This window comes from Amblyomma mixtum, chromosome 10, assembly GCF_055824585.1.
Source record: "Amblyomma mixtum isolate Tamu chromosome 10, ASM5582458v1, whole genome shotgun sequence".
NCBI classification, from domain to species: Eukaryota; Metazoa; Arthropoda; class Arachnida; order Ixodida; family Ixodidae; genus Amblyomma; species Amblyomma mixtum.
In genome coordinates this window covers 156,444,911-156,457,877 of record NC_143021.1, presented here as the reverse complement: position 1 = coordinate 156,457,877, position 12,967 = coordinate 156,444,911, and the positions used below count along the sequence as shown (strand labels likewise).

Below are 12,967 nucleotides of genomic sequence, written 5' to 3'. Positions count from 1 at the left end.
GTCCCAGGAAGGCGTCGTCAGCGTCATCCGGCGGCGGTACCTTGCTTTCCAAGTTCTCAATGAGGCGTTTCCGGCCGGGGACCGAGCGTTCCTTCTGTGCAAAAGAGCTAGAGCTGATGGGTCCCAGGAAGGCGACTTCACCGTCATCCGGCGGCGGTACCTTGCTTTCCAAGTTCTTAATGAGGCGTTTCAGGTCGGGGTCCGAGCGTTTCTCCTGTGCAAAAGAGCTAGAGCTGATGGGTCCCAGAAAAGAGTCGTCAGCGTCATCCGGCGGCGGTACCTTGCTTTCCAAGTTCTCAATGAGGCGTTTCCGGCCGGGGACCGAGCGTTCCTTCTGTGCAAAAGAGCTAGAGCTGATGGGTCCCAGGAAGGCGTCGTCACCGTCATCTGGCGGCGGCACCTAGCATTCCAAGTTCTGAATGAGCCGTTTCGGGCCGGGCTCCGAGCGTTTCTGCTGTGCAAAAGAGGGTCCCAGGAAGGCGTGCTCACCCTCATCCGGCGGCGGTACCATGCTTTCCAAGTTCACAATGAGGCGCTTCAGGTCGGGGTCCGAGGGTTTTTTCTGTGCAAAAGAGCTAGAGCTGATGGGTCCCAGGAAGGCGTCGTCACCGTCATCCGGCGGCGGTACCTTGCTTTCTATGTTCTGTATGAGGCGTTTCGGGCCGGGGTCCGAGCGTTTCTGCTGTGCAAAAGAGGGTCCCAGGAAGGCGTCGTCACCGTCATCCGGCGGCGGCACCTTGCTTTCCAAGTTCTGAATGAGCCGTTTCGGGCCGGGGTCCGAGCGTTTCTGCTGTGCAAAAGAGGGTCCCACGAAGGCGTCGTCACCGTCATCCGGCGGCGGTACCTTGCTTTCCAAGTTCTCATTGAGGCGTTTCAGGTCGCGGTCCGAGTGTTTCTGCTGTGCAAAAGAGCTAGAGCTGATGGGTCCCAGGAAGGCGTCGTCACCGTCATCCGGCGGCGGCACCTTGCTTTCCAAGTTCTGAATGAGCCGTTTCGGGCCGGGGTCCGAGCGTTTCTGCTGTGCAAACGAGCTAGAGGTGATGGGTCCCAGGAAGGCGTCGTCACCGTCATCCTTCGGCGGTACCTTGCTTTCCAAGTTCTCAATGAGGCGTTTCGGGCCGGGGTCCGAGCGTTCCTGCTGTGCAAAAGAGGGTCCCAGGAAGGCGTCGTCACCGTCATCCGGAGGCGGTACCTTGCTTTCCAAGTTCTCAATGAGGCGTTTCAGGTCGGGGTCCGAGTGTTTCTGCTGTGCAAAAGAGCTAGAGCTGATAGGTCCCAGGAAGGCGTCGTCAGCGTCATCCGGCGGCGGTACCTTGCTTTCCAAGTTCTCAATGAGGCGTTTCCGGCCGGGGACCGAGCGTTCCTTCTGTGCAAAAGAGCTAGAGCTGATGGGTCCCAGGAAGGCGTCGTCACCGTCATCCGGCGGCGGTACCTTGCTTTCCAAGTTCTTAATGAGGCGTTTCAGGTCGGGGTCCGAGCGTTTCTCCTGTGCAAAAGAGCTAGAGCTGATGGGTCCCAGGAAGGCGTCGTCAGCGTCATCCGGCGGCGGTACCTTGCTTTCCAAGTTCTCAATGAGGTGTTTCCGGCCGGGGACCGAGCGTTCCTTCTGTGCAAAAGAGCTAGAGCTGATGGGTCCCAGAAAGGCGTCGTCACCTTCATCCGGCGGCGGCACCTTGCTTTCCAAGTTCTGAATGAGCCGTTTCGGGCCGGGCTCCGAGCGTTTCTGCTGTGCAAAAGAGGGTCCCAGGAAGGCGTGCTCACCCTCATCCGGCGGCGGTACCATGCTTTCCAAGTTCACAATGAGGCGCTTCAGGTCGGGGTCCGAGGGTTTTTGCTGTGCAAAAGAGCTAGAGCTGATGGGTCCCAGGAAGGCGTCGTCACCGTCATCCGGCGGCGGTACCTTGCTTTCCAAGTTCTCTATGAGGCGTTTCGGGCCGGGGTCCGAGCGTTTCTGCTGTGCAAAAGAGGGTCCCAGGAAAGCGTCGTCACCGTCATCCGGTGGCGGTACCTTGCTTTCCAAGTTCTCAATGAGGCGTTTCCGGCCGGGGTCCGAGCGTTCCTTCTGTGCAAAAGAGCTAGAGCTGATGGGTCCCAGGAAGGCGTCCTCGCCCTCATCCGGCGGCGGTACCTTGCTTTCCAAGTTCTCAATTAGGCGTTTCAGGTCGGGGTCCGAGCGTTTCTGCTGTGCAAAAGAGCTAGAGCTGATGGGTCCCAGGAAGGCGTCGTCACCGTCATCCGGGGGCGGTACCTTGCTTTCCAAGTTCTGAATGAGGCGTTTCGGGCCGGGGTCCGAGCGTTCCTGCTGTTCAAAAGAGTGTCCCAGGAAGGCGTCGTCACCGTCATCCGGCGGCGGTACCTTGCTTTCTAAGTTCTCAATGAGGCGTTTCAGGTCGGGGTCCGAGTGTTTCTGCTGTGCAAAAGAGCTAGAGCTGATGGGTCCCAGGAAGGCGTCGTCACCGTCATCCGGCGGCGGCACCTTGCTTTCCAAGTTCTGAATGATCCGTTACGGGCCGGGGTCCGAGCGTTTCTGCTGTGCAAAAGAGGGTCCCAGGAAGGCGTCCTCACCCCCATCCGGCGGCGGTACCTTGCTTTCCAAGTCCTCAATGAGGCGTTTCAGGTCGGGGTCCGAGCGTGTCTGCTGTGCAAAAAGGGTCCCAGGAAGGCGTCTTCAGCGTCATCCGGCGGCGGTACCTTGCTTTCCAAGTTCTCAATGAGGCGTTTCCGGCCGGGGTCTGAGCGTTCCTTCTGTGCAAAAGAGCTAAAGCTGATGGGTCCCAGGAAGGCGTCGTCACCGTCATCCGGCGGCGGTATCTTGCTTACCAAGTTCTCAGTGACGCGTTTCAGGTCGGCGTCCGAGCGTTTCTCTTGTGCAAAACAGCTAGAGCTGATGGGTCCCAGGAAGGCGTCGTCACCGTCATCCGGCGGCGGTACCTTGCTTTCCAAGTTCTGAATGAGGCGTTTCGGGCCGGGGTCGGAGCGTTTTTGCTGTGCAAAAGAGGGTCCCAGGAAGGCGTCGTCACCGTCATCCGGCGGCGGTACCTTGCTTTCCAAGTTCTCAATGAGGCGTTTCAGGTCGGGGTCCGAGTGTTTCTGCTGTGCAAAAGAGCTAGAGCTGATGGGTCCCAGGAAAGCGTCGTCACCGTCATCCGGCGGCGGCACCTTGCTTTCCATGTTCTGAATGAGCCGTTTCGGGCCGGGGTCCGAGCGTTTCTGTTGTGCAAAAGAGGGTCCCAGGAAGGCGTCCTCGCCCTCATCCGGCGGCGGTACCTTGCTTTCCAAGTTCTCAATTAGGCGTTTCAGGTCGGGGTCCGAGCGTTTCTGCTGTGCAAAAGAGCTAGAGCTGATGGATCCCAGGAAGACGTCGTCACCGTCATCCGGCGGCGGTACCTTGCTTTCCATGTTCTGAATGAGGCGTTTCGGGCCGGGATCCGAGCGTTTCTGCTGTGCAAAAGAGGGTCCCAGGAAGGCGTCGTCAGCGTCATCCGGCGGCGGTACCTTGCTTTCCAAGTTCTCAATGAGGCGTTTCGGGCCGGGGTCCGAGCGTTTCTGCTGTGCAAAAGAGGGTCCCGGAAGGCGTCGTCAGCGTCATCCGGCGGCGGTACAAGTGCAGGGGCTCTTGAGAGGCAGTCGGCGCCAGAGTGCTTGTGTCGGGACTTGTAAACAACGGCGACGTCAAACTCCAGGAGCCAGAAGCTCCATCGAGTGAGGCGGCCGGAGGGGTCCTTCAAACTGGCAAGCCAGCGCAGTGCGTGGTGACCGCTGCCACCTTGAATGGTCGCATGTAAAGGTAGGGCCGGAATTTCGACGTAGCCGAGATGATGGCAAGGTAGTCCTTTTCTGTTGTCGAATAGTTAGCCTCTGCCTTTGAGAAAAGCAGCTAGCGTATGCGATTACTTTCTCCCGTCCGTCTAATTTCTGAACGAGGATGGCGCCTAGGCCCACGCTCCTTGCGCCTCTATGAAGTTCAGTCTAGAAATTTCCATCAAAGTGTGCGAGGATCGGAGGGGACTGTAAACAATGCTGAAGTTCCTTGAAGGGTTCCGCTTCTGGCGGTTCCTATTTAAATGGTACGTCTGCCTTCGTCATTTGGGTCAGAGGATCGGCGATTCGAGAAAAGTTCTTGACAAATCGTCAATAATACGCGCACAGTCCGAGGAATCTGCGCACAGCTTTCTTATCTGCCGGTGGTAGAAACAGTGCGATAGCAGGGGTTTTCTCCGGGTCTGGCCGTACTCCCTTCTTGCAAGCGATGCGGCCTATAAATAGCAGCTCTTCATAAGCAAACGGGCACTTTTCTGCTTTCGAGGTCAAGCAGCATGACTGGATTGCCTCTAGTATTTTTCGAAGCCTCTTTAGGTGCTCTTCTAAGTGTCAGGCGAAGATAACTACGTCATCTATATATACCAGAGAAATTTCCCAGTTCAGGCTTGCCGGCACTATGTTTATTAAAGCGGAAGCCGTTAATGCCTCATCGTTGTAAGCAGGATTTGTCGACAGAAATGTCACGCGTTTCAATTGGTCGAAATGGTCGTGACGTCACAGTTCGCGAATTTCAAACGGGGCTAAATGCACTTTGGCTAGTAACCATGCAACCAATTAAAGGAATGGTGTAGTTATGCTGCAATTAAAAAAATAAAAAATAAACAAATAAGACCGAGTAGGAAATCGGTCAAGTTGGGGAATCGAACGAGGGTCTCCGGAGTGCGAGACGAGCACGCTAACCACTTCGCCATCCCAGCTTTATATTTTTTTCAGCATGGTATTTATACAGTGATGTATTGTTCTATGTACATGAACTATATACAAGCCATTATGAAAACAGTGTTAAACAATACATATTGAAAAGACCATGCACTAGAAAAGGGGCAATGCAGAGCACATCAGTAATAGTGAGTGCCACTCCGGTTCGTACTCAGTCTGGGCATACACGTCTCTTAGATGAACAACCATTCGACTGAAGTGATCCTTTGTAGACACAACAGGTTCACAATGTCTGTTCATCATGCGGGTTTTCCAGACGCTGTGCAGTCCAATCAGAAAGAACATGTCCATGGGTTCATCAACAAATGGCAGCGCAGTGAGATAGCGAACAGAATGTGGAGTCAGATGAATTCTTTTTTTAAATGTGCGTTGCAGGATATCCCGGAAGAGTACTGCATCTTTGCAACTGATGAAACAATGCTCAATTGTTTCTGGTTCATCACAAAGGTGGCAATTAACGGTATACACAAAAATGCCCTTTTTCTCTAACCATGTTCTAACGGGCAACGTACCGGTATGTAACATAAAGAAAAAGGTCTTTGTACACGGCGAGACTGGCATCTTACGTACTCTTTTGAGTACTTCATGGCCCAGTAAACCAAAATACAGAGAGCGGTACATGGGCGGAGGGAAGAGCATACTAATGAAATCCTTATACAACTTTTTCCACGACACTAAAAAAAGGAACTCAGGAGAAAAACGAACAAGTAGGAAACGGACAGCCAAATACACCTCTTGCATTTTGCCCCAAAAACACGGACGGTCACAAACATTGGAAGACACAATGAGGTTGAGTAAACCATGAACTAAATTTGTTTGCAGGAATGAACGTACTATTGGGTGTGTAGTGTCACGGATAAACATGAAACCTGACACTATCTGTCGGACATATAGTGAACTAGACCAAGGCCGCCAGCGCTTACAGGCCGAAAAAGGTTATCATGCGTCATGGATTCAAAAGACGAATCCCACGCAAAAGTAGCGAAAACCCTATGAAAACGCTGGATAGGAAGTCTTACGCAATGAATAATTTGCACTACATAATATATTTTAGTGGCGAGAAACAGATTACAGGCGGTCGCCCTGCCAAAACTTGAGAGGCCATGGGGGACAAACGTTTCAGCATAGCTGAAGAGTTGACACACGGTCTTTCCAATAATGTGCGCTATGCTTATAGGTACTCAAAGGGACGCCAAGGTACTTTGGTGGCCTGCATGTCCATGTCATACCAGCATATTCAGCAGGTGTCGAACCCCAGCTACCAAACCGAAGACCGCAACACTTAGAGCAATTAATCCGACTTCCTGACACCGAAACAAAGTCCCCCGTTAAACGAATAACCTCATCGATGCCTGGCTTCTCAGTACAAAAAACGCAAGGTCATCTGCATAAGCCAATACCTTCAGTTCGTGGCCCATTATTCGGAAACCATTGACAGCTCTACTGTTTATAACACTCATGCAAAGTTTCTCCAAGTATAATGCGAACAGGAGCGTAGACAGTGGGCACCCTTGTTTCACCGAAGACTGAATTGGGACTGGTTGCGAGAGACAGCCATTAACAATCAAGCGCGTGGTACTGGATTTGTAACAAAGGCGTATGCCAGTAGAAAGTATTGAACCGAGATTTACGTGATTTAAAAGTGCAAAAAGAAATGAATGGCACACTCGATCAAATGCCTTTGCCAGGTCAATTTGCAGAATTGCTAATTGTTCTTGAGCGTCATTGCAATACTGCAACAGCGTACGCGCTACATGGAGGTTAGATTGTATTGATCGTCCCCGCAAGCCACATGTTTGATGAGGCCCAATCAAAGTAGACATTGCAAGCTGCAGCCGATTTGACAGTACTTTAGCAAAATCTCATAATCTACATTAGAAAGCGTGATTGGTTTGTAACTATCTACAAATCGAAGTTTTTCCTTATCCTCGGGTTTTGGTATAAACACAATGTGACTTTTCGTAAATGACTGAGGCAGAAATTCAACATCAATACTTGTCTCAAAAATTTGGAGGAGGACAGGGGCTAGAACGGCTTTAAATGCCTTGTAAAATTCTCCTGAGATGCCGTCAGGCTCCGTGGTTTTCGAAAGCGGCAATTGATCAATTCCATCTTGCAATTCACCCAAGCTTAAAGAGCCACTTATTGCCTTGTACTCATCCTCATTGAGTGGGTTAATCATGGACACCAATCGCGCTATATGATCATCATCAGCAGTGCTAGACGTGGCAGCAAACAGAGAGCTATAGTAGTTTTCAAACTCGGTAACTATGACATCTGTACTTGTGACCAGGGCACCACCACAGTAGAGCTCACAAATTCGCTTGGCAGCCACGTGACTACGCTCATCTAGCAAGGCCTGTCTAGTAGGCTCCTCAGAGTGCAGAGCACGGTTGCTGCGGGATCGTACACGGGCCGCGCGATAGCGTTCTGCATCAAACTTCTGAAGGTTGCACTTAACAGCACCAATTTCCTCTGTGTACAAGCCAGGAGCCTCACATTCAAGCGCAAGTAGATTATAAAGACTCTGAAGTAACCGTTTCTCCTCACCATGCTTAAGATAAGACATCACGGAGCCGATCTCAATAGCTATGCTACGAACTTCTAGCTGAAACATCTCCCAAGCTGCAAATATCGGACATCCATGACCAAGGAAGATTCCAAAGCTGTCATCACTCGCTGCTGAAAATGCTCATCATTTAGAAGATCGGAATTAAGCTTCCACAGTTCCCACTGCGGCTGAAATTTGGGACGGGCGCATTCTCCAATCCACGCAATGACCATAGCATGATCTGAGAAAGAAACAGGCTTGACATCACATGAAATGTGCCGTTTAAGGAGATCTACGGAAACGTAAATGCGATCAAGGCGTGAATGTGAGGCTCCTCTGATGTATGTGAATGCGGATGACAATCCGGCATCAATTAAACCTTCGTTTTCCGTAATAGACAATAATATACCAGAGCTCTTATCGGCCTTTTGGTTAGGACCTGTGCGATCGCGTGGGTCGCACACACAGTTGAAGTCATCCATGAAAACGAAATAACGATCACATCCTAGGAGAGTAACAATGTCATGAAAAAAAAACTGCTCGTTGCACCGGATTATTTGAAGCATACACATTGATAACCCTCCACGACTCGCCATGCAGTCGAAAGTCACAACATATCAGACGCCCTTCTGTGTCAACCTGGTACTTAAAGTAAGAAATAGGTAGACTCTTTACGAAAAGAAAGCAACTTGCCGAAAGACCCACTGAGTGCGACACACAGACGTTGTAATCAGTTAGGAAAGGTCGCAGGGCTGTCTCTGTGTCCACTTCACTTTCTATCTTAGTTTCTTGAATAGCGACAATGTCTAGCCGATTGCCCCAAAGCATTCGGCGTAACTGTACCTGTTTCTGCCTTGAACAGAGTCCACATATGTTGAGTGTTGCGACAGTCAACTGCTGGTTAGACGCCATGGTGGCTAACTTGAGTTCAATCAGGCATCCACGACGTCTGGGGGCATCACTCCGGAAGGTGAGACCTCCCTAGAGTTGACGCCCTTTCTCCTTGATCTGGAGCGCCGAGGAGGTTTCTTATTCTTTGACTTTCGACGGCGGGACTTGTGCTTGGCGGGCACACTGTCCTCCTCAGAGGAGGTAGAACTCGGAGACACACCGCGCTTCGAGGCCACACTTAAAATTTGCTCATCGGCATCACAGTTGCCGTCGGGGAGTGAAGTGCCAGGTTGGCACTCTGTTACCTGTGTGGCACATCCGGCAGGAGCCTCAGAAGATGTAGCAGTGCAGGCACTCGGCGCCGGAGCCACACCGTCGTCCTTGTCTTCCTCTGGCCCACGCACAGCACAGGCACGTGCGCCAAGAGTACCATCACTGACACTGCATATAGCTGGATCCTGCTCCGCCGGGCATCGACGCTCATCACCTGCAGACAGCTGCTCCATCTGTGAATGCTGGGTAGGCTCATGCTGCACAGCAGGAACGGGGCCAGACAGCGGGTCAGTAGTCGCTGATTCAATGGACGCAACGGCTGGCGTGCCACCAGCAGCATGCAAAACTTCTGTTGCTTCCATCAAGTGCTCCTGCAATGCGTCGTCCATGGCACGGGTGCCACCGCGTAGCTTATCAGCATACGACACTACGCACTCCTCTGTAGTATGGCCGGAACGCCGACAATCATCACACCGAGGAGTGCGGCAATGACGGCGTATATGGCCAAACTTGTGGCAACGGAGACACAGTGGTGGCCTTCCTGGCACTAAAACCAGACATTGTACACTGCAAATTGTCAAAATATGAGGCACGTCGTTGACAGTGACGCCATCAGCAAGAGTCAAGGCAACGTCTCGATTCAAGGTGCGCATGCCCTCCATTTCTGGAACCCTCCAGTGCTCCACTGTGATGGACGTAATCGTTCCGCAAGCGCGAAGGGCGTCCCGAATGTAAAAATCTTCAAGATGTTCTGGGAGCCAAAGTATCTTGAGCTTTACTGTCTTCGGTTCCGGGTCAATCACTAGAAAACGGCGGTTTTTCACTTGTAACTCCTGAGTGCTCGCGAGCTTAGCTTTCGCAAACGCTGTCTTGCATGTTATCATCCATACGTGAGACATCTGAAACTGTCCGATAGAGCTGATGTCACAGAGGTCAATGACACCACGTAAGGCATCTCTAAAGTCCTGGGCACGATAGGGACGGCCAGCAAGGTCCGCATGCAGAAATACGGAGTTAAAAACCAGCTTACCAGCAGGCAGACGGGGAAGAACAGTACGGTAAGTATTACTGGCAGCAGAAGCCGCAACAGTACCTCGGCCTAGAGCCGATTTATCCATTTCTGCGGAGAGCATCAAAAACTCGACCATTCTTCTTCTTCTTCTTCTTCGCCTCTTTATAATGGCACATACCCACGTGGGGGGATTGGCCAAGGTGTAGTGGTATACATAAGAAAATTTTCATGGGATTAAACGTGAATTTTGAAAAATGTATTCATGAAAAACGACAGAAGAATATTTGAAGCGAAATAACAAAGAACATTTTGGCGAGAATAATAATAATTAAAAAAAACACTCCGAGACTTTTAAAGGAGTTAGCAAATCAACCTACCAGTTGCAATTATGTAATCATGGAGGTTCCCACAAATTGAACTCAATGCAAATCCTTTGGCGCTCGCTCCGAACGATAACAACACTGGCAGAGATAACGGGAGCCCTAACCTGGAGAGAGGGACCTCCAGGTAAATCTTTCTCTGAAGTGCGAACTTTGGACAGTAGAGCAGGAAATATTCCACAGATTCAACGACCCCGCATGAGTCACATAGGTTTGTCGGAGACCACCCACATCTGCATAGGTATAAATTTAAACTGGGAATCCTGCACAGCAGTCGCGTCATTGATACCTCACACTGCCTGGTTTTACACGAATGGACGTTCCATTTATACGCTAAGTGCTCATAATCAGCAGTATTTAGTAGGGGATCTCGTAACCTGGCTGATATGTGTTGGAACCTCTGAAACCTGGAGATCGCCAGCAGACTGAAATTCGGGACGGGATGCGTTACTGGCCCGTCAAGAGCTGACCTTGCTAAATAATCAGCCACCTCATTGGAATGAATGCCTGCATGACCAGGAACCCAGACAAAACGGACCTCCTTTAAAGTGGACGGGACAAAAAATAGCTGGAAGCGGCACAAAAAATCTTTTTGGGAAGTTTCAAGGGAGACTAAAACTGACAAACAATCAGCCAGGATGATAACGTGAGATACATGACATGGAATTTTGTGCAGGGCCATTCTAAGAGCCAAAAATTCCGCAAAGAATATGGGGAATATGACATGGAATTTTGTGCAGGGCCATTCCAAGAGCCAAAAATTCCGCAAAGAATATGGGGAATATGACATGGAATTTTGTGCAGGGCCATTCCAAGAGCCAAAAATTCCGCAAAGAATATGGGGATATAATCTGGGATGCGGACAGAATAGCTCCATGCTAAATCCTGCGAAAAGATGCCAACTGCAGCTTTTTGGCAGCTGACGGAGGCATCAGTAGAAAGCACCACATGATGGGGGAATTCCGCTCGGAACGCCGTTTTCGTCTTTCTCCCTAGCCATCCCAGCTCCAGGGTTTGGAAGGATGACGATGATGATGTCCTCAGGCTGAATGGAGCAAAGGCGCGTCTAGTGAACACGGTGTCTTCGTTCACTTCGATATTCATCCCATCCCTTACGGCGAGGTTCAGGTGTCCATCGAGATATGCGAGAGATATACATTTCCTTTCCTCAAAAACCAATTTACCGATGATCAAGGCGTACAGATGAACGGGCTATGGCGTTCCGTGGGCTCCCTGGTGGGGTGTAGGCGCAGGAGTAAGTTCTAATGGGTGTTTTTATAGCCTTCAGGGCTGCGCGTAGTAAGTCAGTCGACCTCTACTGCACTACTCGAAGCAGGGTTCTGTACGGGCTGCCCAGGTATAAGTTTTCTTATGCTCATCTCCAAGACATCGATATGTTGAATCAACATTATTTTACTGATATAACTGCATCACTTTCCTGACAGGACCAGCGTAGTCGCATGAAGGATGCGATTGAGTTGTCGGAATGACTAACCACTCCCCTCCGCCTGCCTTCATCAATGAATTGTTTTATCAACAAGACGAATTAGGATGCCTTAAGTCAAAATTATTCTTTTCGTACAAGCACATCGCCGCCATTCTTTGTTACACAAATTCGTGCACAGGTTTTTGCAAGAAGAACTGGTGGAATTAGTTAAAGAATGTATTTCTTCATTTTCTTGCCCTTGGCCTCTGCCTGCTTGCTGAGAAGAAATGCTACACAAAGCAGCTCCTAGTCGCACTTGCAAGTGGTCTGGTAGCTGGTAGGCGCCTACCTGGGGGCAGCCCGTGGCTGCGGTAGAGGCGGTGGCATCGAGAGTGCCCGTCCAGGCCTCTTTTGGCCGCGGGGGCCGGAAGCGAAGCTCGCCGACAGGCGGCTCAGCGAAAGGGATGCCCTTGTACTGCTCGATGCGTCGTCCGAGCACGTGCAGGATCGTGCCACGCACAGGGCCCCTGGCAGTCTGCCTGACCACGTGCAGGTCGCTGGCCACAGCCAGTCTCAGCAGAACCAGCAGGAATACACGGCTCGCCATGACTGCGTATGGAGATTGTGCGACCGTCTTAATTTCGGGGCGTTAATTCTCATTCGACGGGTTACAAGAGACCTCGTTGTAAAAGGACTGTCAGCAACGTTGGCTTTTAGAGGCATGTAGCATGCGGCGGAAAAGCATAAGAAACTAAATATAGTGAGAATCATCGCGAAGCGATGACTTCTACCTTGTTTATAAAGAAACCCGCGCTCTATACATACAGCTTTGCTGCAAACTACTGCAAACAGATATAGCAGCTCTGGTTGCAAAGTTCTGAAGCAGAAGAAAACGGCGGGATGAAGATTGGAAGACAACCACAGCTTCGACGTTATGTTCCTACTTTCGGAGCTGTCTTTTGTTTTGTGTTAATGCAGAGTGACGACCCCACATACTACCCCGGTGTAGACAGGACTGCGAAGCACAGTGATACAGCTAGATTCGGTAGGAACAAAACGAATATATTCAACAAGAGAAGATGTCGCCCGAAGGTACGGGCCTTCCGCAGACGCGCAGCGCACTGACACAGCAGGAAGCGATTAAGCGCCAACATCTTCGCCTCACCCTCATAGTCAATTTCTTCCCTTGCGACCCTCCATATCCCTACAAATCTGCCATAAATACAGAGTTTATGGTAGGTGCGCAGCTCTATAGGCTCATGTGGCCGTCCAGCTCAGACTTCGGCCCACAGCAGTTTTGTTTTATCAACCGTACTCACTTGGGCCTCCCATTTCTCTTTCCAGCGCGTCTTGAAGTTTTTCAAACGACAATTTTGGCGAAAAGTACCCGAGAATACCACCTAACAGGAGCACCTACCGATGGGAAACTGCGAAGCATTTGCATGCTGCTCACTCGTAGTTTGGAATGACATCTGGAAATACGCTGGAAATACGCTTCTGCACGTTCGTAAACGCAGCAGAAATACACTGCGAGTGCAGCTATTTTGTACCGGCATGATGATATGAGATGGCAATAAAGAACAAAAATTGCCCCCGGGAACTCATCACGGGAGCACTTTTAATTTCTTTTTCATCCCTTCTCATAAATTATCTCGTATTTGCCGCTATGTGGC

General features: G+C 50.7%; 1 protein-coding gene across 1 annotated transcript in view; it reads right to left on the bottom strand.

The window, feature by feature from the left end:
* LOC149327446 (acetylcholinesterase-like) overlaps nt 1–11,901 on the bottom strand; it is a 55,448-nt gene extending 43,547 nt beyond the window's left edge. Inside the window, exon 1 of the mRNA XM_089563531.1 lies at nt 11,644–11,901. Within this exon, the coding sequence (XP_089419657.1) occupies nt 11,644–11,901 (258 nt within the window). The remainder of the gene's footprint in view (nt 1–11,643) is intronic.
* Between the last annotated feature and the right edge of the window lie 1,066 nt (nt 11,902–12,967).